The sequence below is a fragment of the Solea solea genome, chromosome 18 (genome assembly GCF_958295425.1).
Source record: "Solea solea chromosome 18, fSolSol10.1, whole genome shotgun sequence".
NCBI classification, from domain to species: Eukaryota; Metazoa; Chordata; class Actinopteri; order Pleuronectiformes; family Soleidae; genus Solea; species Solea solea.
Genome location: NC_081151.1, coordinates 2,770,532 through 2,796,935, shown reverse-complemented (window position 1 = coordinate 2,796,935; position 26,404 = coordinate 2,770,532). Strand labels below are relative to the sequence as shown.

The 26,404-nt window shown below is 41.5% G+C and overlaps 1 protein-coding gene across 1 annotated transcript in view; it reads left to right on the top strand.

Annotated features, from left to right (window-relative positions):
* The window catches only part of ralgapa2 (Ral GTPase activating protein catalytic subunit alpha 2), an 80,789-nt gene that overhangs the window by 18,347 nt on the left and 36,038 nt on the right, over nt 1-26,404 (top strand). Inside the window, exons 4-33 of the mRNA XM_058614732.1 lie at nt 3,214-3,271; nt 4,668-4,711; nt 4,828-5,008; nt 5,175-5,290; nt 5,741-5,879; nt 6,600-6,808; nt 7,422-7,661; nt 7,888-8,070; nt 8,398-8,529; nt 8,617-8,765; nt 8,860-8,971; nt 9,637-9,874; nt 10,485-10,664; nt 12,509-12,655; nt 12,973-13,095; nt 13,580-13,665; nt 13,746-13,836; nt 13,924-14,097; nt 14,716-14,892; nt 15,541-15,734; nt 15,871-15,969; nt 16,059-16,214; nt 19,625-19,753; nt 20,253-20,381; nt 20,510-20,568; nt 20,646-20,754; nt 23,064-23,174; nt 23,414-23,482; nt 23,766-23,903; nt 26,131-26,308. Coding sequence (XP_058470715.1) covers nt 3,214-3,271; nt 4,668-4,711; nt 4,828-5,008; nt 5,175-5,290; nt 5,741-5,879; nt 6,600-6,808; nt 7,422-7,661; nt 7,888-8,070; nt 8,398-8,529; nt 8,617-8,765; nt 8,860-8,971; nt 9,637-9,874; nt 10,485-10,664; nt 12,509-12,655; nt 12,973-13,095; nt 13,580-13,665; nt 13,746-13,836; nt 13,924-14,097; nt 14,716-14,892; nt 15,541-15,734; nt 15,871-15,969; nt 16,059-16,214; nt 19,625-19,753; nt 20,253-20,381; nt 20,510-20,568; nt 20,646-20,754; nt 23,064-23,174; nt 23,414-23,482; nt 23,766-23,903; nt 26,131-26,308 — 4,150 coding nt within the window. The remainder of the gene's footprint in view (nt 1-3,213; nt 3,272-4,667; nt 4,712-4,827; nt 5,009-5,174; nt 5,291-5,740; nt 5,880-6,599; nt 6,809-7,421; nt 7,662-7,887; nt 8,071-8,397; nt 8,530-8,616; nt 8,766-8,859; nt 8,972-9,636; nt 9,875-10,484; nt 10,665-12,508; nt 12,656-12,972; nt 13,096-13,579; nt 13,666-13,745; nt 13,837-13,923; nt 14,098-14,715; nt 14,893-15,540; nt 15,735-15,870; nt 15,970-16,058; nt 16,215-19,624; nt 19,754-20,252; nt 20,382-20,509; nt 20,569-20,645; nt 20,755-23,063; nt 23,175-23,413; nt 23,483-23,765; nt 23,904-26,130; nt 26,309-26,404) is intronic.

Below are 26,404 nucleotides of genomic sequence, written 5' to 3'. Positions count from 1 at the left end.
ATGGCTAATGTTTATCTAAATGCTGCTTACAAAGGCTATGTGTTGTCTTAACAAATGTTGGCTTGCATGTCTGAGAAATGAACCTAGGGCCATTTGGTTAAGTGATTTCTTTTTCTCCCTCTTTCCTTCTTAATGACCGTTATGACTGACAGTTCACCAGCAGGGGATTATTGGTTTATGCATGAAGGTAAATTTGCTCAGTGAAGCTCAGGTTAACATGGAACAGACTGAGTGAATTCTTATGTCTCAGGCCTTTTTCTACCTTTTCCTTTGCCTTCAAAAAGGTACTGTTGGAATTCTGCTATTCATTTTGCTGTTTATATCGCGATGTGGTCGTTTCAGTAAATGTATTTATGCGTTGACATGTCTTATTTTAACATGAATGTTCATAATAGTCATTGAAAATTTCTTGACAGCCACAACTCTGCTGCAGCGTTGGTTTCACAGGATGAGTAGAGGAGGATAAAGAGAAACCTGATCCTAATGACTGAGCAAACAGGCGCTGTGAATCCTGTTGTGTTTGATTGCACTCTTCTGCTGCCACCCTCTGGCTGCAGAGGAGAACTAGAGGGAAGATGTGTTTTACTAATTGTGGTAAAAGCTGAGGGTACATTTGTAAATAAAAATTGAATTGAGTAATAGTTTTAAAGGTCATTTTGTATGTCACACACTTTACTAGTTTGTATATATCAAGGTTAAAGTTAAGGTTGGATGTAAATAAGCTACCTGGTTCAGAAACACATTTTATTTCTTGGCTAAAACCTATTAATGACCTTTTACGCCTTGTTTTTTCGTTGCTAACAATAATAGTTTTGTTGTGCTTGTTGTTTGCATGAGTTGGCCTGTGCTATCTGTCTCCATTGTGCTTGTCTCTCAGGAGGTTTTCTTGTCCTTAGAAAGGTGCAATCATCTCATCCAAAACACAAACAATATGCAAATGACTGAATTTCCTCTGAGGGTGCTGCTTGTCTGCTGCTGTCTTTTAAAAGCCCTTGTAGACAACCTCTGGGAGAAGTTTATTCTGTGTCATGCTCGAGCCTCATGGCTGGAAACCTAAGTGCGGATCATGTAAATGCATTAAAGCTGCTGTTGTACCTCAGTAATGCTCCCATCTTTATGCTGGAGTATGGCTGCAGATTAGAGTAACTCCACCAACCTCTAGTCCGGCAGACTCTGTTTTCGCCTCAGATCATCCACTAAATTCCACATTGTTGCTGCCGCCATTCCAGCCCCACAGGGAGTCTTTCTGAGCTTCCTTCTCCATCTCATTCCCTTTACTCCCTTACTGGTGCTCAGTAAGGAGAAAGAATGATGGTGTTATTGTGACTACACACACACACACACACACACACACTGAGAAAGGCTTAAGCAGGCTATCCTACTGTGTTACTGCCTGGTATAATGTGTCTGCTGCGGCAAGGAGACAGAATAAAGGAGGCCAGTATGGCAGAGCCTGTATGGAGATGTCATAATCCCATGTGGGATCAATAGCAAGGTGTAAGCACACACGTCTGTACACACACACACACATATCATTACATCTGGGGATCAGAGAGAAGTTGAGCAGCATAGATCCAGCAGCAGCCCACTGCCCACCCCCCAAGTGATGTATGTCTATCAGTATCTCCAGTGTCGGTGATAATGACAGGGATTTAGTCTCGCAGGATGAGAAAAGTTAATGATGGAGGATCACATGGGAGAAAGGCAGTTGTTGATTGACTCTGAAAACGTTAGATGAGGCCGGGACCACCACACAGCTCTGAGAAGTAAACCATATCATGTATTCACGTTGTCTTTCTGGCCAATTCAGGTTTAGTAATCCAAAGTTTGTACGACACAATGATCAGATTGTCAATTTAATGCACAACTTTCTTTGTATATAAATAACGTAGCATTTTGCCAGATACTGTATATAATTTGACAATCACAACATTTATTTTTATTCCATTCTATTCTTTAAATCATTCTCCTTCATTTTCATTTATTTATTATGTTTATTGTACAAAAGAAAATCATGATCACAAGGTTTAAGTCTGTGCCATCTTATTGTGTTGTTTTTTCTGCAGACACTTGGGCTTTTTAAAAAATTCTCTGCATCGTTTTCTTCCCTGACTTTCTCACTATCCGTGTCAGCTGAGCTTTTTATCATGCTGATCAGAGTCGGTGGTCTGGTTGAGTGGGTCAGAGCTGCATGCGTAACACAGTAAAAGACAGACTTGACCTCTACATTGTAATCATGAAGTCTTATTGGGTCAGTGATTAGGATTTGATGAGAAGTGAGCTATTGGGGTATCAATTGCTCAAAGTGCACTTACTATTAACCAGCCACACATGCACGTACACACACATCTGCCATCCTCAGGGCTTTTTCATCTCTCCAGAGGGACCCAGTTAACCTGGTGCCGCATTCGAGAATAATGACTGGCTGCTGAAAGGTTAGGGCGCTCTAATTGAGTTGTAAAGCGGTTGTTGGAGAGGTGATGACATTTTTCAGTGCCGTCCCGTGTCACAGAGATCTGCAGACATGTGGGCCAAGTGGAGAGAAAGGGCGAGGTAGCTTCTTCTTTCTCTAAGTTTATACTGCACTTTTCCAATTACCAAAGCAAAGTCCGAACCCATGCACACACACAGGGTGAACATGCAAACTCCATACAGAATGTTCCCTTGTTCCAACCGGGGCTCAAATCCGGGTCTTCTTGCTGCAAAGGCAACAGTGCTAACCACTACCTTCCCAGACCAACAGTCCAAAAATCAATAAACAACCAAAGTAATACTAATACACCGAATACAGTTTGGTTTTTATTTGTAATTTTTTTCTGTTAAAATGATCTAAATTGTTGCAGATTAATATTAGTTGGTAATCTTGTGACCTGATAATAAATTAGTAATAGTTTTAATACTTATTTTTGCTTAAAAGGCCTGTTTGAAGGTTTGCTCTTTTACACAGCCAGTGTTAGACTTGACAAGCATTAACAAGAAATGTTTACTCTCTGGCACGTTTAATTACTTTATGGTCATGTGTCACTGTTGTCCAGTACGTGAAGCGTGAAGTGTGTTGTCACCTCTTTTCTCATAAATGAAACAATGGCTGAACCAAGTGGCGATTACAATAACCACCTCACAGCAAGAAAACACTGTGTTAAGTAGAAACATACAAAGTCAAGGGTGAAAATCTTTCTAATTCTAATTAGTCATTATTTCTTCTTTCTACAGAAAATTCTACAGCTTCTGCCTGAGAAAATCTACAGCCGATGGCAGTTTCACAGTATAGGTATGTATCGCTAACGTTAGTCGTAACTTTGTACCAATGTACAATACTATGAAGTCCTGTTAATGTCTCCTTGTTATGCTTGATTGGTTGTTATGCACTGCGAATGTGTGTTTCCTCATTATGCCTCTGTGACCTTGATGCAAGGTCATATAGGATAAAATGGTTGTGACAAAAACTATCACATCCACCACCATCACCACCACCACCATGTCCCAGCCTTCCATAATGAAGAGAAAAGAATTAGTCTAGGAGTGGATGTAAATGAGAGAAATGATAATGAGCACTTCATTTGAAATGCAAATAAGTCATTGAATTATGATTGCACGATTTAAAAAAAAAAAAAAAAAAAAACCTAACAAGAAGCGATAACCTCAATTATAAGTGTTGTTTGTCAGCCTCTGGCAGTTGAACAGTCCAGGTTTAGATCAGATATTGATTAGCCCTCCCTCAAGCCACTAAATTTTTAGTTTTTTCTTAATCACTAAACAAACAAAGTCATCACAGGTTTTAAACTGCCTCATGGTCATTTTCCTGATCTCACAGACATTTCTTTGCCACTCATAAGTTCATGAGTCTGTGGTCACGTTGTACTTTTGCTCTAACAATGTGGTGGCAGCCGGAATCGCTTCTTACCATACCTGAGTTTTAATTGAATTCCTAAGACCTAACATTTTCTTTCACATGTTTCCCCTCCCACACACATTCTAAAGGAACATTGTTGAAAACATTTCTCTTCCTGTAATCCATTCTTTGTGGTGGGAGAGAGTTGACCAATAATGGTGCTAATGACTTTCAGTGTTTTTGTCCTTGTTGCTGAAGATAGCAAGGTCACAGACTCTTGACACAGACTGAAGAAAACACCTTTTGTTGTCCTCCATCTGCTTTTTTACACAACATAGACATTTTTATTGATTTAACCCTGTTAGCGAATAAGGAACTTAAACCGATGTTCAAACTTGTGAGCTTTGTATTCCTTTGTGTACAAAAACTCATCTGCTATATTTCTTAAACCCTATTCTGGACTTCAAATTGCTGTTACGACCAGGTTCACTATTTCCTCATAAAAACTGCGTTTTCTTCAGATTATCATGTCCTTACTCTTACGGAATGCCCGGGGTATTTAGCAATCAGGGCAATGTCTTATTTGATTATGTGTGAAACCAGATTGCCTTCATGAATGCATGGTGCTGCTAACTGGTGTTAATTTTCATTAGGTTAATGTGAAGCCTCGCCACTCTCCCCACTAGTTTGTAAGGATTGTCCATCAAGGTCAATCAGTGAAGATGACAATCAGGGCTCCTTTTTCAGTTTTGTGTTGCTGTGGGGGTTTTTCCTGTGTTGTGTATTTGGACAGCAGACGTCTTTGACAACTGCCTCTCTTCTCTCTTTCCCCCAGGATCTATTCTAAAAAAGCTTCTACACACTGGAAATTCATTCAAGGTACTGTTTTCATGAGATATGAAACATCATTTTCCAGCCACATTGCTTCCCATAACACTGAGGTGAACTTCTGTTTTGTGTGTCCCATCAAAATGTCTCAATCTTCTCTTGTTCAGATTCGCTGTGAGGGGATCCGGCTCTTCCTTCTGTGGCTGCAGGCCCTGAGGGACAACTGTGCTGAGGAGCAGTTCCTTATCTTTGCCTGTCTGGTGCCAGGATTCCCTGCTGTGCCGTCCACCAGAGGGCCCTGCACACTGGACACCATCATTTACAACCCCTTCTCCAGTCCCCCTGATGGTGAGGCATGCTACTGCATGTGAACATTGATAATCACATAGATTCAGTATCACTTCAGTATCCTCTAAAAACAAAATGAAATTATATTATGTCGTGTGTTCCTTTTAAGTTGATAACACTTTGTACTTTTCCTGTGGTTAATCAATGTCTTCTTCAATCTGAGCAGCAAAAGTGGTGCCTGAGGAGATTACCCCGCTTGTTCCGGCTGTGGCGGGAGAAAAAGTAGCAGATGACCAGACCTGTTACATCCTCGAGACCCTGCTCAAGTACATGGTCATTCAGGTAACAGCAAGTTAAGCGTCAAGTTAAGCTTACACAACATCTGACATAACTGAGTGTCTATAAAATCTGGACTGGATTTCTTGTTAAAAAGCATGAGGTGATCACAGTGACATGGGTTCAATTGAAGTGTGGATATGAGAGAGAGGGACACATTTTGGGATAATTAAAACAACTGAATATGTATGATTTATTTTGAAGGCTCCCACAAAAAATCAATACAATGTTACATTACATTACATGTCATTTGGCAGACGCTTTTATCCAAAGCGACTTACAATAAATGCATTTCAACATTTGGGTTAGTCAGTTAATGTTTGTATAGAGTCCAAACATTTTACCTTCTGTGTACAGTTTTTTTTTAAAGAGCCTTCACACTAGTGTGTTTGAAACAATATACTGTCTCTGTCTAAGTGATGACCTTGTCTGCTTTTGTGCCGTCTTTTTTGCCAGGCATCCAGCTTAGAATGGAAGAACAGAGAAAACCAGAACACGGGCTTCAGGTTTCTCTTCAGCCTGTTCAAAAAGTACTACCTTCCACACTTATTCCCCTCCTTTACCAAGCTCACAAACCTCTACAAGCCTTTATTAGGTAAGGTCACTTAATATTATATGCATCAAAAGTTTGTGCTGAAGCCTTTTCAGTTGTATTTACTACTGCGAAGACACACACGTACACACTGATGTGGAATCTCTGTTTGGCGTTAAATATCTGCTGCAGTGTTTTTCATAATTGATTAATCTGTCAATTATTTTCTTGATTAAGTGAGTTATTGTTTGGTTAGAAAATGTTGATAAATGGTAATTGTTTTTTCCCCACACTGTGGACAGATGATGTTCTCCACTCTCTTGTTTTGTCCACAAAACAATATGATTCAGTTTTAATGATTTCATTGCTATATGGAGCATATAAAAACACACTGAAACCAATTAATTGATCATTAAAATAGTTGTTGATTCATTTAGTAATCAATTAATCATCAATCAATCATTGCAGCCCTACTATTAGCCCAGTAGTTGTAAGTAAAATTTGTAAATATGGGGTTCATGGGGCTGCTGGTGCCAATAATGATAATAATCATTATTATTTATTTATTTATTTATTGTTATTGGCACCAGCTGACATAGGGCAAAAGGCGGGGTATACCCTGGACAGGTCACCAGTCCACCGCAGGGCCAACACAGAGACAAACAAAGTGTCCAATTAACCTCTGCATGTTCATCTTCCAGTGCTTCACAGATGAGTAAAGTTTTAGATTCAGCTGGAAAATCATCCTTTTTTTTTTCACCTTTCTTTCCACTCTTCAATCAGACCTCCCACACCACAGGCCGAAACCTTTGTATGTGCCAGTGACACGGAACAATGAGAGCACCTTCTGCACCCGGGACCAGTACCTGGCACCCCGTGTGGCCTTCATCACCTGGCTGGTCACCTTCTTCCTGGAGAAGAAGTATGTCAGCAGTGCTGCCGCAGCACAGAGCACTAAAAACGGCACAGAGGTCATTCCCAAACTCATCCAGGTGAAGATGACACCGCCCTTCTGTTTATTTCTCAAACTGTCGTTGTGAGGGAGGAGATGGTAATGATGTAGAGTTGCCATCAACCCTCTGAGCAGTTGTTGTGTTTATGTGTTGTGTGTTGTACAGTACTGTTTTTTTTTTTTGCATGCATGTTCAAAGCTGTTAACAGGACTCGATTTGTGCATGCGTTTCTGACCATTTTCGTAACACATAGTTATTTTGAATTGATAAACCATCTATTTCCAAGAGATATTTGATGATAAATAAATCACAGTGTTGTTTTATGCATGTGTTGATTGATAAATCTTAAGTAAAAGGCTGGAAACAATTTTGAAAAAGTATTTGGCAACCCAAATATATCCTGTGACCCAACTGAGGTCCCAGCCCAATCTCTGGAAATAACATAGTGCAGTATAGTCCAACTGCACAACAGATATTCCAATAGATTTTTATTATGCCATTACATTCCCCATAAATATGACTATACATCTAATCAACTAAGGGATGTTAAGGTCATTGAGACTCTATTGTGAATTATTAAACCGTGCATAGACTTTCCTGTACCATGCTCAAGGGCTCTCACTTACCTCTGTGTCTTCTCTGCGGTGGCCAGACTGTCACTGCGGGCAGTAGCAGCCAGGAGAAGGAGAAGGTGTCGGATGGTGATCTGAATGGACCAGCAGGGGAGCCTGAGAAGAGCCACTCCAACAGCAGCACGCTGTCGGGGCGACGGCCCAGCGATTCCAGTCTGTGTAGCATTGAGGAGGAGCACCGCCATGTCTACGACATGGTGCATGCCATCCTTCTGTCCACCAGGGACAATGTGAATTTTGTCAACGAGGTCTTCCATCAGGTACAGTTGGGTCACAATAAGCAACATTTCTTCATTTGAGGTTGTGAAATTGACTATCAAAAATGACTGGACGGCAGTCCTTTCATAACACGTACAATGTCGCCCTCTGCTGGCTGTCTATTGACATAACTCCTTCCTGCACACAGGCCACACATAAAAAAAGAACAGAACATTTAAACTCTAAAGGAGTGAAATGTAAATGTCCTTTTTCTCTCTCTCTTCTCAGGCTTTCCTGCTGCCGTCTTGCGAGGCGTCAGCGACAAGGAAGGTCATCAAAGTGTACAGGAAGTGGCTCCTGCAGGAGAGGCCCGGATTTATGACGGAGCCTGACAAAAGTTCCCAAGCAGATGAAGTGGATGTCGGCTCCCAACAGATACTCAGCAAGGAGACAAACAGCATCCATGCACAGGTGAGACAATGCATTACACACTTATGTTGTGACTGATTATTATGTGGTAGAAGGATACAAAAACGCTTGTTAGTTATACTTTTAAAAACATTTTCTATTGTGCTTTCCTGAGGATCATTGTCTCCTTTGGTAATTCCATAGACTTTGAAGTTGATTTATTAGTTATTACTAGTCTCAAGCACTTAAATAGTCTTGCAAGATCTGAAATATACAACTTAACCAAAACTAAGACCATTGTTTTTGCTGACAAACGTGGAAGTAGTGTCTTTGTTGTTTTTTGTGTTATATTTGCTGAATAACTGCCTGTCCCGCCTTGTCTTCTTTAAGATGGAGATTCACGGGCATAAACGGACTTCTAGCTGGGGGAGAACCTACTCCTTCAGCAGCGCCATCAGTCGGGGTTTTCTCACTGAGGAGGCGAATAAGGACGTTAAGGCTGGTATCCAGCCCACACTACAGGTCTGCCTCTGTTTTGTTTTGTTTGTTTGTCCTGACAGCACATCATTAACTGTTTGTTAATGTGTCTTCATACACAAATACTTGCAGGTGTTTCTGACCAACTCATCTAATGTGTTCCTGTTGGAGCCGTGCCAGGATGTACCTAAACTCCTGGAAAATCAGGTTGAGGTGTGCAAGGGTGTTCTCAGCATCTACCGTCATATGATCATGGAGCACACGATGAACACACAGACATGGTCAGTTGGATATTCACATGGTGCACACAAGATTTTCTCTGCGTTATCACAGTGAAGTGTCATTTCACTTGAATATGCTGTCTGTGTTGTGCAGGGAGCAGATGCTGCAGGTGTTGCTGAGGATCACAGAGGCGGTGATGAAGAGGCCACGGGAAAACCAAAGAAAAGACAGCTTTGCTGAAAGTTTAGCATCAATCCTCTTCAGGGTGCGTCTGCATGTTTTAGACCTCACATGCTGTGTTAAGATTTATACCATCAGGGGACACAAACAAACAAAAGCTCTCCAATAATAAGCAGAAGAAGAAGAAGAATATGGAAACGCATGTGAGGCGAGATGACTTAGTTACAGGCTAACACAGGTGTCTTTTTTTTTAAGACCCACCTTGCTTTATTAGACTAATAGTATTGTTTGTAATTCATGTAACTAATGTGCCAGCAATGTACAGTACATGTTTAAAATTTTAAGTTATAAAAGACGCTAGTTTCTATATTAATTAATGATTAATCAACCATTGGTAACTGTTGATTAAGGAAAATGCAAGCAAACTTGCTTCTCTTTTAATTTATAATACAGTGCAATTACTCTGTAATTTAATCTATGTAAATCTATGCAATTTCCTTTATGAGCAACTATAAACATTTGTTGCTCAGGAACATACTGAATATTAACTGCTTAAAAAAGGCTGTTTGCCTGCTTATCAGTTTATTTATTTATATATTTATTTATCGATCTATCTCAAGGTTATAAAAAAAACCACCATATTATATTGTATGTAACAATGTTAACCATGTGTTGTCCCAAATTACTAGAGGGTGAAATTTCCTGCATGTAGATGGTGATTGATATGTCGTTGTCTCATCTTACATTCAGACCATCATCGTTGCATGGGTGCGAGCCAACCTGTGCGTGTTTATATCCCGGGAGCTGTGGGACGAGCTGCTGGCAGTGCTGTCCTCTCTTACCTGCTGGGAGGAGCTGGTGACGGAGTGGGCCAGCATCATGGACTCGCTGACGGCTGTGCTGGCACGCTGCGTTTATGGCCTGGACATGGGCAACCTGCCTCTGGACAAACTCAGCGAACAGAAGGAGAAGAGGCAGAGAGGACGTGGTGAGGGGGGGGCAGGGGATATTGGCCATATATCATCAGATAATGAGAAAAACTTTTGATTTACGTTTCAAAATTAACTTCTTCAAATAGAAAACAGATTTTCATAGATGTGCCACAGCCTTAGAACCAGTTACCATTTGAATGGTAGTGTTAGTACTGACCTGTGTAGATACTCATGTGTAATGGATTCACTGAGTTGATTAGTTTAATGATGCAAACTTAATGGCCAGTTGTTCACACGGACATGGACATGGACCTATTAAACAGCTGCTTAGGGCTTACACTTATTCAATTCATTTCTTAGTCACTTGGCAGAACATTTGGAACAATGTGATCATCAGTAATTGATTCACTCAGTATGTCCTGCTGTCTACCAGGGTGTCGTCTTTATTTACACTATCACTGTTTGTTGCCAAAAAAAAGAAATGATCAACATTTAAAGTGTGGCCTTGACAGTGGGTTCATAAGCTCAGATATTGACAGAGTTATAGTCAAAAAATGTGTTTTAAGTCAGAGAAGTGTTTTGCAGGTCAGTATTGTTTTAATAGCGCTAAACACTCATTTAAATCTGATTTATTAATTGCAAATGTACAATGTCTCTGCATTTCAGGAGTGATCCAGGACTCCCAGAAGGCAGCAGCTGTGGCTCGCTCCTTCTCTCTGAGCTGGAGGAACCAGGGTGAGCAGGGCAGCTCTGGAGTCCAAGAGCCCATGAGGATTCGCTCGGCCACTACGTCAGGAGCTCCTGGTGTGGAGAAGGCCCGAAACAATGTGCGACAGAAAGCCTCTGGTGAGTACCTGTAAGACAAATGATGACAGTATTGTTGTGTGCCCTGTGTGTTACTAATCCATCAAAGCAGGCCTAAATAAAATACAAAGGGGTGGTTTATATATCCCCTTAAGATGTGTATGCTATTCTATATCCATGCTGTTTTAATCTGCCGGCTTTGTGGGGGCCAACAACACAGTAGTGATAACCTTCTGCAGCAAAACATCAGACTGTCTTTTTATCAGAGTCATCATGTGAAAGCCTTAAGACAGGTCCATGTGTGCACAAGCCCAGGTGTTGTTGAAAGGCCCAACACCAAAGACAAAGAGACCAGCAGATGGCCCCTTATTGTTTCCTTCATATGTCACCGGCCAATGTCAACATGTTTCCATGTCAGCTTGATTGCGGGCACACAGCACAATCCCATGACAGCATGTCAGACGTCCCCTCTGGACACTGATTGTCATTAGCTTAGTGTGTGGACTCTGCAGACACCACTTATCTGATGAGAATGGGGCAGGCTGATTATGAGTTGAGCTGAAAAGCAGTTGTGAAGTAACAGCAGCTGCAGTACCTGTCTTAGCTGTCTTCATTTTATCTAGACAGAGTCATAGAGGTATATATATATATAGTAATCTTATAATAATCCATCATCCAGTTTATGTACCTTTTTAGTCGTGAGCAAAGATAGACATTAGCCACAGCGGTTTCAAGTTCCCATCCCTTTCTTTGGCCTAATTGGATTTCTCCCACATTGATCTTCAATGGCCCGGCAGTCCTCCTCCCTACTCCTCAAGACACGGCCCACACATCAATTGCTTGGCAGTTTTTGATAGTTTCATTAAGAGTGTATTTAGTACTCATTAATATGCATAAATGGGAAGCAGTGATCTGGCTGTAGCAGGGACAATGTCTCTCTCGCACTTAAATGTATAATTAAATTGTGCTGAAAGCAGAGAAGAGAACATCCCTCTTTCATTGCCCTCTTTGAGATTAACATTGAAGTGCTATCCAGACACAATAGCAGTGCCTCATCATTGACAACTGTGAAAACTTGGCTAAATTTATGCATGCAATTACAAAATAATAATATTGTTGTGACGGCTTGTTTTAATAATGAAGAGAAAGACCGGATACTAATTAAGCTTCTACAAGTACGGACCCTGTTTATCCAACTGCTGCAGTGTTTTTTGGGTGCACCAGGTTTTATTTAGAAAGATATATAGTTTTTTTTTATGTCACAGGATAATATGTTTTGATTGCAAATAAGATAAAATGTAATTACAGTCAGTGTGTGATTAATTTGGTTTCTTAAATGCAGAATAATAAGTACAGCAGTATCACTACTGCAGACTTATTGTAACCCTGGGCTTTTGAGGAGAATAAAAAAGCAGTAATAGTCAAAAGCAGTAACTTGATGACAGACTCACTTAGTGCTGGTTTGAATAATTAATAGTCTTATAGTATTATTAGCCTAATGCTGAGAGGTTTTTTTAATGCCTCAAAATACTTACTCTTAAAAGATGTAGTAAGTAACAGTTTATGTTATGTTAAAGCAGATATTGGTTTCAATCTTTTTCTTGCTGTTAAAATGTCTTCTGGGTTTTTGTTTTTAGTCAAATTTCTTTCATAGTCACATTTCAACATCTACTGCAGGTGACCCTGTCCAGGTCAATGATTGACACCTTGGTGCTTTATTTTGTTTGTGCTCTACTGCTCAAAGATGTATTAGTCAGTGGCAACTCCTTTACAGCCCTCTGTACTTTACTGTCACTGAATACTGTCTTCTTCCCTTTACCCCTTTTCTCTTTCCGCTGTCTCATTCTTTTTCCTTTTATTTATTGCTCTTCCTTCCCTGATGGAAGCTAAGCGAAGCCAGTCCATCAGCAACTGCGTTCATCTGTACGAGGCTTTGCCCGCTACTAAAAGTGTTCCTATGCTGCTCCACACTGTGAGCTCTTTCTTGCCTGGTATCTCTTCTGGTAACTCTGCTTGCTCTCAGAGACTCTCAGGTAATGTTTTTTTCTTTCTGAGAGCTGCATGTGTTTGTGTGTTTGTGAATGCCACCCTGTCTCTTCAATCGTCTGTCATATTCTGTCACCTTTTGTGAAGCAGAGGTTTATGTTTAACCTTGGACATGTCACTGTTAAAGACATTTAGAACAGCCTTGCACTGCGTAGATGTAGTATCTGCATCACCGCTACGTGTGTGCATGCCCCATATCTTCCATAATGTCCTCATGAATGTGTCAAACCTTCAGATATATTGTGAGTGCACACCCCAGTCTTGTCACTCACGATTAACTGTGTGCCCTCTTTAATCCTGTCAGATGTGGAAGAATGTCAGCTGTCAGAATGTGGGGGAGAGGAGGAGCTTGGAGCTGGGGACAGCCCCCTGCCACGTAGCAGCAGCACCTCCGACATCACCCAGCAACTGTCTGAAACTTTACCAGGTGAATTTAATCCACTCAACTCTGATCTTTCAATGAAAATAGACAAAAAGACTTTTGCACCTACACTGTGCTTCCACTAAGCATGTTACACACAGATGATTGCCTCTGCAATTAATGAATTGTTTTCTCAAATGCATTATTAAGAATATTCTGGATGATATGTTATTTTTTAATATTTGATGCATTTGCATTTAATATCTAGTTTGTACAGAAATGTTATTGTGCACTGTGGCACAAATTGAAATTATCAAATGGAGGGACATTTTCTTTAATAAATGTTTATTTAAGTTCAATAAAGAGACTAAGTACAACCCTTTCCATGCATGAACCTATATTGCTAACCTTTTAAACAGTCATTAACCTATCAATAGTAGAACTGTTCCTAAATCCACGTGGTCTAATCCCTATTTTTCCTCCTCCAATTACTCTGAAGGATTGAAGCCTTTTAAGATAACACTTTCTAATTTCTCCTGTTGCACTTCAGCCCAGAAGAGGGACTACTCCCCAACATCCTGTGGCTCAGATAGCAGGACGTCTGAGGGCAGGAGAGAAAGCACCGAGCCACCAGTGGTGAGGAGAATCATCTTTTACAATACTCTTTATATAAATAACATGTATATCCTCTTAAATGACTGTTTGTGTGGTTCTAGATCCTCATCCGGCGGAGCAGCAGTGCTGCTGAGACAGAGTGTAATGCTGAGGGACACGCAAACTACACAAGGCCCAAGCTCAGAGAGAAAAGTGAGAGTTGATCGGTGTTTCCCTATGATTAAATGTGATGTCTATATAGGTACTTATTTTTATCCTTCATTCACCTACCCTACCCAGGTGAGAGTATAAGCAGTGAAACATCCAATGGCTACCTTAATGAAGCTGAGGTTACCTGGCATGCCTTCGACGAGGAGGCTGACACTCAGTCCACGCAGTCGGCCCACATGGATGTGACGGCTGACCCCCAGAGTCAGGGGAGTCTGCTGCTCAGTCACAATGAGGCTCTAGCAGGTACTGGAACTCACTCTGAGCATCTAACACAATTTTGGTTGCAGTTTAACGTCATGTTCTACACGAACTTACACAAAACTTTTTAGAGTCTGAACAGAAGCCTGGAGAGAAACAGTTTTCAGTTTTTACTCAGTAATTCTTGATTCCACAGTTTATTTAAACAGTTTTTAATTAAAGTAAAATAGATTATTAAAGCAGCCTACATTTATTTTTTTATTCATAGAAGACAGGTTGTTGTTTTTATAAAAGCTCTGAATTTCATAGAGCAATCCAGCACAGAGGAAATACATTATATGTGTCCAATTCATGTGAGGATTTCATGCCTCCAGTTACCCCACCCATGATGGATTACAATAGCCCTGTGCGGAAAGAGTGGTTTGGTAAGAAAGAGTATCTGCAGTAATGACGCCATATATTACCAAGCAGCCAATAACCTTTAATTGTAATGATTGCAGCCAGTTGTTGTTGCACCTCTCCCCTCCCCACCCTTGTCTGTAACCTTTTGTTTGTGTGTTGTCTGACACGGAGATCATCATGGATTTGTCACTCCTCTTTTGTCCCTGTGCTCCCTTCCTGAAGCCCAGTTTTATCCCTTCTCCCTTGTCGTTTTTTTTTTAGGTCCTGACTGTGCCCTCCCTTCCCATTCTGCCCCCCCGACCTATCACCACCACCACAACCACTACCCCCAGAACCCCCCAGCCTCACCAGCCCTGCTGGTGCACACAGAGTGCCCGCGGGACTGCCCCCTGGACGACACCATGCATCAGTCTGTCTTGCACATGCCTCACCACTTGGGTACTGCTCTCAAGCTGCTACTCATCACACAGACCATAGATACCTCATTTACATCTACTCTATATTTTTCATCCTTTATCTCCCATCTCTTTATTTACTTTTTTTCATTCTCCCACTTTGCAGATCATGGTTAGTTTCTTAATTACATATATATGTCAATTTGATATTGGTGATTAAAATAAACCGCCTTAGATCTGCTACATTCATCTTCCATGTTTGTGTCCCTTCCTGTATTCCCTATCTTTCCTCTGCTCCCCCACTAGGTGGCACTGTCCTCCCACAGTTCAACCTGAATTCTTTTAGATGATGCATGAGACTTATGCCTGTTTCCCAAACATGTTTTAATGCGGTGATCAGTTTTATTAGACCGATCTTAGCACTTGGACATCTTTGGGAAAATATGCTGGGACTCTGTATTTGGTCAACAACTGCTTTGACAAAAACAGGGAAGGCCTTGAAGTTGTATTGATATTTTACCCATTATTAAGAGTCTCAAAACCTAAAATACTTCTATCAAAATGTTCTGCTGTTGTTGACCGAATCCCATATGCTCAGTGAAATTAAATTGTATCACTTTGTGTTGGGTACCAATTAAAATAATGAATTCTGTCACTCATACCACTCCAAACATTTTCTCTGACCGTGCAGACAGTAGTGAGTGCCTGGCTGATGATGTCAGCATCATTGCTGGTGGTACCCTGACTGGTTGGCACGCTGATTCAGCCTTTGTCCTTTGGAGAAGGATATTGGGTATCCTGGGAGATGTCAACAGCATCCGCTGCCCAAAGATTCATGCCAAGGTCTTCTCCTACCTCTACGATCTTTGGCACAAGCTGGCCAAGGTAAGGTGGACAGGCAAACATTTACATTTATGAAGCATTTCATCTCAAAAGAGAATTAAATACATGTGTAGAAGTTTGTTGCCATGGTCAGTAATTTTGTGAACACAGAATAGATACTTACCATGTGTGCTTACAGATCCGGGACAACCTTGGGATCAGTGTGGACAACCAGTCTTCTCCACCCCAGCCTGCGTTCATCCCTCCACTCCGAATGCTGGCCTCCTGGCTCTTCAGGGTATCAGCACCGCACTAGCTGTGATGGTTACATTATATTCAATATCAAAGTCTTTTAAAATTGAACTTGTGTCTCACTCTTCGTCATAGGCCACCATGCTGCCAGCAGAATACAAGACTGGCAAGCTGCAGGCCTACAAGCTGATCTGTGAGATGATGACCAGGCACCAGGATGTGCTCCCCAACGGTGATTTCCTGGTGCACCTCTTCTACATCCTGCATAAAGGCTTCTCCAGTGATGACCAGGTAAAGCCAGCAGATGGCGCATCAGCAAAGTAGCCTGTTGTTCTTCGTTTCAGCACTAGATGGGGCACTAGTCAAACTCATGCAACGCCTGTACATGGGCCCTTTCTAAACACTGACAAACAGTAGTGGTTAATTTGCTATTTAGTATTTATTATTAGCTTAGATTTTTTTTTTTTTTGACTCATGTTAATCTGTTAAATGCCTGTCACTGAAGCACTTTGAGTATCAGTACATGATCACGTTTGTACGAATCAGGTGATTTTGGGACGAACCCAGGATCAGAATAATAAACCTGAACTGTATTATCACTGGGGTTCTCTTTCACACTTGCCAACCTGTGGTGGGTAATGATGAAGGCGTCGCTGTCTGGCATCCTGCCCCGCTTTTCAGCAGCAACTTTCCTTGTATTTAAATCTGGTCTTGCTCTATTCCTTTAGGATGAAGCTGAGTGGAGATGAATGAATTGTCCCAAAACAAAGGACAGGGATAAAAGTGTGTTAAGGGGGTGTTCAGAATGCCTGTGTGTGTGTGTGTTAAGATTTGTGCCCTCCTGGTTTGGTTTCTATTGCACCTTGGCAGTGCGACAAGCTTGTTAGAATGTTTTCCATGTCGTTAAATAATGTTTTGAGCCCCTGCCGCGTATATGTGATTAATTAAGGATTGACGTCTGTCGTGCTCCGCTAGACTGACATTTTGGCCAGGGGCCCAGAGTAGGCTGTCCTGCCTGCCTGCCTGCCTGCCTGCCTGCCTGCCTGCCTGCCTGCCTGCCTGCCTGCCTGCCTGCCTGCCTGCCTGCCTGCGTGTGTGTACGCGAGAGTGTGTGAAGGAGCGGGAGGGGAGCCTGGGGAACGTAGCGTAGAGTAGAGCAATGAGGGGGGCACACTGTGGGACGAGGCAACATTCTCCAGCTTTTGTTGTGGCTCTGTATAATGCGTCAGGGGGCCAGAGCCAGGCTGGCCACTGAAGCATGCTCAAATTGGCCGAAGAAAAGAGTCCTCACGCCACACAATAGAGGACAGCCGTACGCCTGCTTAACATAAGAAAGTGGCTCTTACTATACCCCTCCTCTTTTCTCTTTGCCTTTACCCACAACCCCCACCTCATCCAAAATAGAAAAAAACATACATTTTTCAGACATATATGAAAGTATATTATCTTTAAAAAAAAAATGTAATATGCACGTGCACGTTTGCATAATTAGTTAATAAGTATATTTACATTTTGTTATTGTGCTTGTGAAATATTCCTTTTTGCCTTGGTCACTTTTTGGGTGGAATATGTCATTTCCAGCTGACTTGTTAAACCTGTTTACCTTTAAATACCCTAAGATTATTGGCCTTTCTTTCTGTTAAGCAGCCATGTTTTATGGACAGAAAGAGGAATAGCAGGCTAAATCCTCACCGTTATAATTAACTAAGCTCAAAGGAAAATAACTGTCAGTTGGAAGGACAATCCCTCCAGGGGAAATGAGTGCCAAGGTCAGGTCTATTGTCCTGACTGTTTGTCACTCCCTGGTCACTGGTCCCATAAAGGCATGATCATAACACAATAGCAGTAATCTATCTAATAGGCTTTCAGTCTGGACTGCAGTAGTTAGTTGTGTCAGTGTTTTATTTACACTGACATAGCTGCCTATTATTGCACGTGTTCATTTTGCTATGATGAAAGAAAACATGTTTTTTAGAACAGTCTTGTCTGCAAAGACCAATACGTTGCATAAAGTGTTTCCTCACCTGTGTCTCCAGAGGAATAATTTATGCACGACAAGAAATAATGTGACAGTTGACCCCAGAGCCACAAACATAACTGCTGATTAAACTTTTCACCTTTATCGTTATGTGGGTGGATTATATTCCTTCCCAACAGCTTGTGAGGGGGGAAAACCCCCACACTTTCACAGTGACGCCCAAGTTCACTAAATTAGATGGAAAGTGATGTAATGCTGAAATGAACCCTGTCACCCCAGGGTTCGGCAGGTGGACAGTGTATGCTTTCCTGGAGATAAGGCCAAATGAAAAGGCCCGAGGTGGCTGTGTTCAGCGTTACGTTAATGCACCTTTTGTTGACGCGGGGGCCATTCGTAACGCCACCAGAGCCACATGCAGAGACGAATTCCCATTTCTATACACACACGCACACAAACACCTCAAATCAGGGTTCCCTCTACTTACACATACAATAGAAAAACACTTTGCATTCTACATTTGTGGCTTTCTCTAAAATGCTCTTTTCAGGCAATCAAACAACAGTTTGGTACATGCTAATTACCTCTGTCTGCACTGCCCATTATGTTTCAGAGGTCAATTACCAACAAAATGAGGGTAAAATAGACCCTCAATCCTGAAGCTCTTCCCACCAATTTTCCACACGCACATAATGTTGGTTAAACTTCCTGTTTATTTCCTCGGCGTGTACATTGGATTTCTCCATCCATTGTTCGTGTGCATTCCTTATTTACCAAACCTTCAGGTGATGGATGTCACAGATAAGTGTGGAGTGTGCGTCTGTGTAAATTGTGTGCTTGCGTGTTTGTGAAGTTGCCCCGCAGTTCAGCTACAAACGGGCTGATGTTTGAACTGCACGATTTGCACAAGTTTATGGACAAGGCGGCAGGTGTTTCTAGCGTGGACCTTGCCTTAGTACACATATATTCACACCCATGCCTCAGATAAAAGTGAGAAGAGGTTTTTTTTTTTGCTGTGTTTGTATTTGTTTGTTGCTTTTTTTTATATATAAAAAAACAACTAACCTTTTGCGTTGTGATCTAAATATAAAATGGGCCATTTTTGTTAAAAGCGCTCCATGGTATTACAGTGTACATACTTGAGCAGTTTGTGTAGAGCCCTCTGCAGTACAGCATATGTCAATGTTGAAAGAGCACCCATCTGCCACTGAGCCGCCTGTACCTCAGCAAAACAATACCTTGTCTCTGGCTTTAATTACAGGTTTGCCTGTGTGTGTATTTACATGTGACTCATGAAAGTTGAGGTCTTTTGTTCTCCCTCTTATCCATCTGCTGTTCCTCGCTCTCTCTCTCTCTCTCTCTCTCTCCCTCCCTCTCTCTCTCTCTCTCTCTCCTGTCTTTTCTCTCCACTCTGTTTTTTCTGTGCTTTGGTGACATGCACTGTTGAGTGCTGTACTCTCCTCAACACACTTAGCGTGCTTAGCTTACCTGTTGGAGGGAAAAGCTTTTTCCCTGCTACCTTATTACTCCCTCCTTACCCATAGTAAATGCAAAAAATACCACTCACCATTAAGATACTTCACTGGAAGTTATTGAGTTTTGGTCAGTGTAGGTGATGCTTTATTCTTATATTCAGCTTAAATCAAACAGTTTGAATGTAAAATGCATAGCCCTCCTGTTAAAACCTGCTTTATTCATATTTTTCTGTGTTTACGCTTGTCATCAGGATGTTTTGAACACTATCATCCGCTCCTGCTCCCCGCGATTCTTCTTTCTCGGCCTGCCGGGCTTCACCATGCTAGTTGGAGATTACATCACTGCGGCTGCCTGCGTTCTCAGCTCAGTTTCCCCAGAGGTACAACAATTCTTTACCCACACGTTATTATATGAATCAGGTTGTTAATGAATTACTGTTTGCTGCACTAAAATCGAAAGAAAATGAATATCACTTTCTTTTTTTAAACAATAATATAATCATAAAATACGTTCACTGTTCAATTTAATCGGGGACATGTATATATGTTCTTATTTATTGCATTGTTTACCAGATCATCTCATATCTCCCAGCATGGATTCATTATCTGTACAGGACTCATCAGGTGCAATGACGTGTACAATCTGATACAGACCTGCATCCATCAGGCATTTAATTAGTCATTTTGTTGTCCAACGCCTACCACATGTGGCAAGAGATTCTGCTTGAACAAAAACAGAATCATGAATAAAGTCCAGTCCTTTTCCCCTGGATAGTGAGCTTCCCATTCCCTGGAAGTGGGTTGTATTCACGGAGCTGCAGAGACTTAATGATCACATTAGTATTATCCTTATTATTTTTCCCTTATCATCTCAATCAGGTTCCGAGAATGGAGGCTCAAGCTGCTCTGGGCTCTCTGGTGTGTTTCCCCAACCTTTACCTCCAGATTCCTGTACTTCAACATGTGTCTGGCTCTGAGGAGATTATTGTTGGCAAGGAGGATATTAAGGTAAACAGTCAACATGTGCTACTTTGAGATAATGAAAAAAAAACAGCATAACCCAGTGTTGGTGAATTTAAATATATATCAACATTAAGTAAAATTAATGGAATTGATTGTTCAATTCTGTCATTTAGGATTATCTGATCAACATCCTGCTTGAAATGGCAACAAAGGAACACATGGAAGGAGCCAGGTATGATATGCAATAGTAGAATTTCTTTTTTTTCTCCCATGTAATTTGCAACATTTTCATAAACCGTATCATTGCAGGTGCATCGCAGTGTGCAGTTTGGGCCTGTGGGTGTGTGAAGAGCTAATGCAAAACAACATACACCACCAGGTTAAAGATGCCATCAATGTCTTGGGAGTAACACTAAAGGTCAGTGGCAGACTGCCTAAGGCTACATCTATACCATTACGTTTCCATTTAAAAACTTTTAGATGTGCTTCCAGATGAATATTTTATCTCCATGTCAGAAGTTGTCTGCATCAAGATCAATACACCTAAAAATGTATATTATGTGACCAATAAGTCCTCCTACTGAAACTTATCTATGGGTCGTTTTGGTCAACCCCTGAATACGAGTGAAGTTAGGGTTAGGCAGTAAGTTACAGACAATGACATGAAAAAATAAATAAATAGCATGGCGCGTATTATCGTGTGTTAAAATCTAACGCTTTAAATAGTACAATGTTTTAAACACTAAGCAATCTCATTGAAGCTACTTGATGATGACACACGCAAGGTACCAGATTCCTGTTATTAATACCGCCTATTTTTAAAAAAAAAACAAACAAAAAAAACCTATGAGTCGTAATCCCTGTATACAACGCATAGTTATGTTTCGTTGGAGGACAGTCTCGGTGTGACCATTCTGGTATAGTGGCCATCCACATGCTTGTCAAAGAAGTTAATTATCTCTAATGAGAAGCATCTATTGTTGTTTTTTGTCCGCAATGGATAGTTAAGTTGTAGCTGATAAGCACCGATCAAGAAGGGAATGTAGGTCACTGCATGACCGTGTTCTTGTCAAATGAAAATGGACCCCGCAGAGTTTTTAAACTTCTCTGTTTTGGTGGCTCTAAAACGCTGGTGTAACGTGGACGACAGGCCTACCCGGAGCAGAATTTATGCAATTTTAAATGAAAATGGAAAATGTTTGTACATTATATTTTTCGAAAAATAACAATACTCGTGCCGACTATCTTTAAACAATCGAGACAGGAAGGTTGCATTTCATCAGTCTTTTTTGGTTTTTACCATAGAAATGGAAATAGTTATATATGATAACAAAAGGACTGCAAAACAATGTCTGCCCACTGAATAGAGGAAAAGTATGAGAAGAAAAGATCCAGTGATGTGACTCATTGGTATATTGTGACAGAGCCCTGCATTACCTGAGTGAAGAGATGGACTGGTTTTTTTTTTTCTCATGGAAAGGATTTGGGGCGGTGGCGTAATTTCCAGGCGGCTCACTCACAGTAGATGTGGGCCAATTTAAGCACCTACATCTCCCAGCTTCCGGCTCGAGCTACCCACCACCTACCCCCCTTTCTCTAATGGAGCAGTAATCACTCCCCTGTACAACTTGACACACAGCCTCAGCCAGCTCCAAAATAGAGGGTATATGCTGGGTGGGGGATCTAGGGGGAAGAGTGGCACTGAGAGTCTCTTTTCTAAAAGCAGGTGCTGAACTCTCAGGGCCCCTTTTTGTGTTTGGCCATTTCTGCACTCCCCACATTGTCTGCCCTTGTTACATGTTGAGAGGCATTCAGCTGGAAGAAATGGGAAATTCTATTTCCCCACAAAGAATTTCAAATCACAGAAGAAATCAACATTTGAAAGAAAATTGTCACTGCCTCAATTCTTTACTCCAATGAGTCTGGAGAAAATGAGCCGTGGCTTGAAGTGGAAATGAAATTATGCTGATTATCTGCACAGTATGTGAAAAGCTGAATTTAAGGCAAATCACAGAGAATTCTAACACAGTCAGGCTATGCCTAAACTCCATTTTTTCTTTTTCTTCTAATCTCCAACCATCAATGTCCCCCTCTTATTGGGACTCGGGGTATTAAGGTGACCCAAATCCAGCAGGGGAACATGTCAAATAAATTATCCTCGTGAATTAGTGTGACTCTCCAGCAAGTATGAAATACAATAACTTACAAATCTTAAAACTGAGAAGTAATAAAAGTTTTGCTTCATGAACAGACAACAAAGTCACTATGTTCTGGCCATTAAGAGCAGCAATACAGCGATAATTTTACCAGGTGTTTATTTAAGGGAGGAGTGTCAGGTTTATACATACTGCTCCATTTGTATTTTGATCAATTTATGCAGAATAGTAGTAGAGGAATTCACATACCATGAGGAAACATAAAGTTCTGCTGTGTGTTTCAACAGATTGTCACGTTATTTTTTTAAACTTTGTTATGACCTTGGGTCGCCTGTACGTGCAGGCATGGTTACATCAGAATAAACAGAAAAAAGAACTGTATCTGCTTCTGAGCATATAATTTATAATTAGTGAAACAAGGTATAGGGGTTGTCTCTCAGACAATCAAAAATAACAGAAGTTCCAGATAACTGTTTGTTTTTGTTTCTGTTTTTGTTCCTTACTGTATGATAAGCCTAGTTCCCTCCATTGTTAAGAAGATGCCGTCCTGTTCTCTTGTTTGTTTGTGCAGTTCGGAAACAAAGCAGTAGCTCAGGTAGCCTGTGACGTGTTTCAGCTGCTTATTTCTCACTGGGAACATCTCAAGAGGTTGGAGTCCACTCTGCCGAAAAAAATAATCGAGGTAACATTCACACACGAGCACATATGTTTCCAATAGCCATTAGTGGCCTTTTTAAAGAATGCATCATCTGTTAGAAGAGAAATTCATGTCAAGTCACTTAAGTTATCTTAGTGTTACTCATGCATATGCATACACTTCATCCTGTGGCATCACATCCATTTGAGCACAAAGCCCTGACTCAGCTGATGAATAGGAGTGTGTCATCCAATTATCTTTCTCCTTGTTTTCTCCCAATACAGATCTTTGTGGCCACAATAGCCTTTTTGTTGCCGAGTGCAGAGCACTCAACAGTGGAAGCAGACAAAAAGGTACATGTTGGAAAGGAGGCGACATGAAATGGCTGAGATCTGAAGGCCCTTGATCTATCATGTTGGAATGGTGCATTTGCAGAGGAATGTATCAACTGAAGTGCTTTGTTCTTTCCACTCCTTTTTACCTCTTTCTATCCCTCTGGCTCTCATCTGTTGTTTCTCTGAAGCAATCCCACACTCCCTTTTCTTCTTTTTTTTTACTGTATTAATATTAATTTTGTTTTGATGTTTTTTAACCCAACTGATAAAAGTACCTCTCTCTACGTCCTCACCTCCTCAGTTGATGGTTTCACTGCTGCTTTGCCTGTTGGATTGGTGCATGGCCGTGCCCCTGAGTCTCTTGCTGGAACCCGTCACCATGCCTTCAGTGGAGGACCACACATCCCTCAAGGCCCCACTGCTGGACTACATCTACAGGGTGGGTAGCCTCAATGTGTAGCTGAGAGTTTCAGCTACCACAAACCAACTTGAAAAGAAGCCAACCCCCTTTTATCACAGCTGTGTAATATCCAATGAAATATACATAAGCGTTTGCCCAGAGATACAACTTTAGCTTTGACATCTCCACCCCCTCCTCACCACATGGGCTTGCCCCTTTAATTAGACTCACCTCTAATGTGACCTCATGGCTACGGCTCATTGAACTTTATTGCGGCAGCAATGAAGACCGCCAAAGTCGATGCATGCGGTTGACATTTCACATACAGTATGTATGAAGTGCTTGATAATATTTGAGGCATGTGTGTACTACCATTTGTTTTTAACTGGGCATAATATTTTGTATTCAATCTATTTCTCTTTATATGTCCCTTTAACCCTTTATTTTATGGCCTGACCCTGAGGATGAGGGCCAAGCTTTAGGCACAAATGAATGAGGTATTATTCATCCCCTCCTGTCTGGGCAGATGCGGTCAACGGCAGATCTTTGTAAGGATGTCACCCCTGATAAGAAATGGTCCAATTATTCAAACAGGACCCTTTGTCCACTTGATAAGCTCAGGCTATAAATGCTTGTTCTGGAGATTTGAATGGAATATGTCTTAATATGAGAGCGACTGCAGCTGCTATGAATGCAAAGACAATTAGGCATGATTGGTTGCCTATCAGCACACAAAAGGCAGAGGCCTCTGGATTTCATTTGAAATAATATATTAAGCAAGGCATTACAAGGTTTGACAATAATAATGTAATATCGTAACTATGATCTATATATTTCCAGGAACACTTAATGGTGAATTATTTTCCATAGCAAGTAGAAAAGAGCTGCTCCTAGATACAAAACGCCATGCTTTTATTCCACCTCTGAACACTGACGAGGTAGCTGAGTGTCTATTTGTTTTCCATGCTTCACCCTTTAATTACATTTATATTTTTTTAAAAGAAGCTGGTATCTTCTAATCCATTCAACACAACCACAACTTATACACACAATCTAATTATAATGATATGGAGAAATGTTTTCAGTGACTAAAAGCAAGCAAATCACTGTAAGGAGTATAATTGCACTAGACCTCATTGGTTTGCTCTCTTTGGCTACCTTTGCACTACCGTTTGTGTGTGTGTCTGTGTTGCCTTTTTAATAATTTTATTAATGTGTGTACATAGGTGTACTCAATACATGTCCCTCTATCTACGGTACGCTTGTTTCACTATGTGTATTCTTCCTGGAACTGTTGCTATGCTAAGTGCAGTCACTTAGTTGTCAAGCACAGCCGTGGGTTTTCCCCCCCCCCTCCCTTTCCGTTTCTCCACCTCTCCGCAGAGGAAGCTCTTTGGGGCTTTGGTGTAGCAGCTGTTTGGTTCAGGTCTTTTCAGAATCACGCTTCCAATCCCTCCCCCACGAAGCCAGAGGTCTGCTCACTAGAATCATCCACATACTGTCTACATTGCCCCACACAATACTGTTTCAGATGGCAAAGCCCAGCCTGCCTCTCCGAGCGTCCTCTCAGCCAAGTGTGAGCGTATGTGTGTGCTGAATGGGATTAGCCTGTGCAGGGCTTTACCCAAGTTGCTCAACTCTGAATGAGAGGCCCCCCTCATTTACATACATTAGGCATATGTTTCACCCGCTCGTGTGGTGCACCCTACCTCCACTCAGATTATACAGTATACAGGTGTGTTTGAGTTTGTGTGCTTGTGCGTGTGTGGCTGAGCATGCATGTCTGTGGTGAGAGCTGAGCTCAAGGATAAAGTCTTAATTAAATCAAACAGTGTAAACCTGTCCAATGGCTGTAATCAACTGCCCCAGTGCGCCTTATCTAGCCCTGCCAACGGATGCTCTGCCATCTGTTATGTAGATCGATACACTCACACATCACAGGAGAAATGGATTAGTGGCAATGAAGACCCTCTTTTCTCTCCCTCGCTCCCTCCTTTCCACCACTGCCTTATGATGTATATGGAGCATATATATGCCTCTTTCCTATGCTCCTGGATCATGTCAGTGTCAAACAGGCCTTCTGGAGTGTCACTGTGCATTGTCTTGCCAGACACCATCACTCCTAATAGGGAAGTGTCTTTATACATCAAAGTTTCAGTTTAATCATCAAAGTGCATCTCACTGTCATATTGTAGAATCAGTAGCCAGACACACTCTATCTGGACACGGTGACTAAGTCATCCCGATGTTTTCTCCTGTTCCTCAGGTGCTGCACTGCTGTGTATCTGGGTCCAACCTGCACACCCAACAGAGCCACTACCTCCTCAGTCTGTCAGACTTGTCCAGTGACTATGACCTCATGTTGGGTCAGGTGAAGAGCTGTGAGCCACCGCCCACACAGTCGACCACTACTGACTTTGGCAACTTGCTCACTGTTGCTGAAGGTAAAGACACAAACAGCATTCCAACACTGTCATCCTGATGCCCACCCCTTTAATATCTGTTCTGTGTAAGAGTGCAAAAATGATGATGATGTTGCA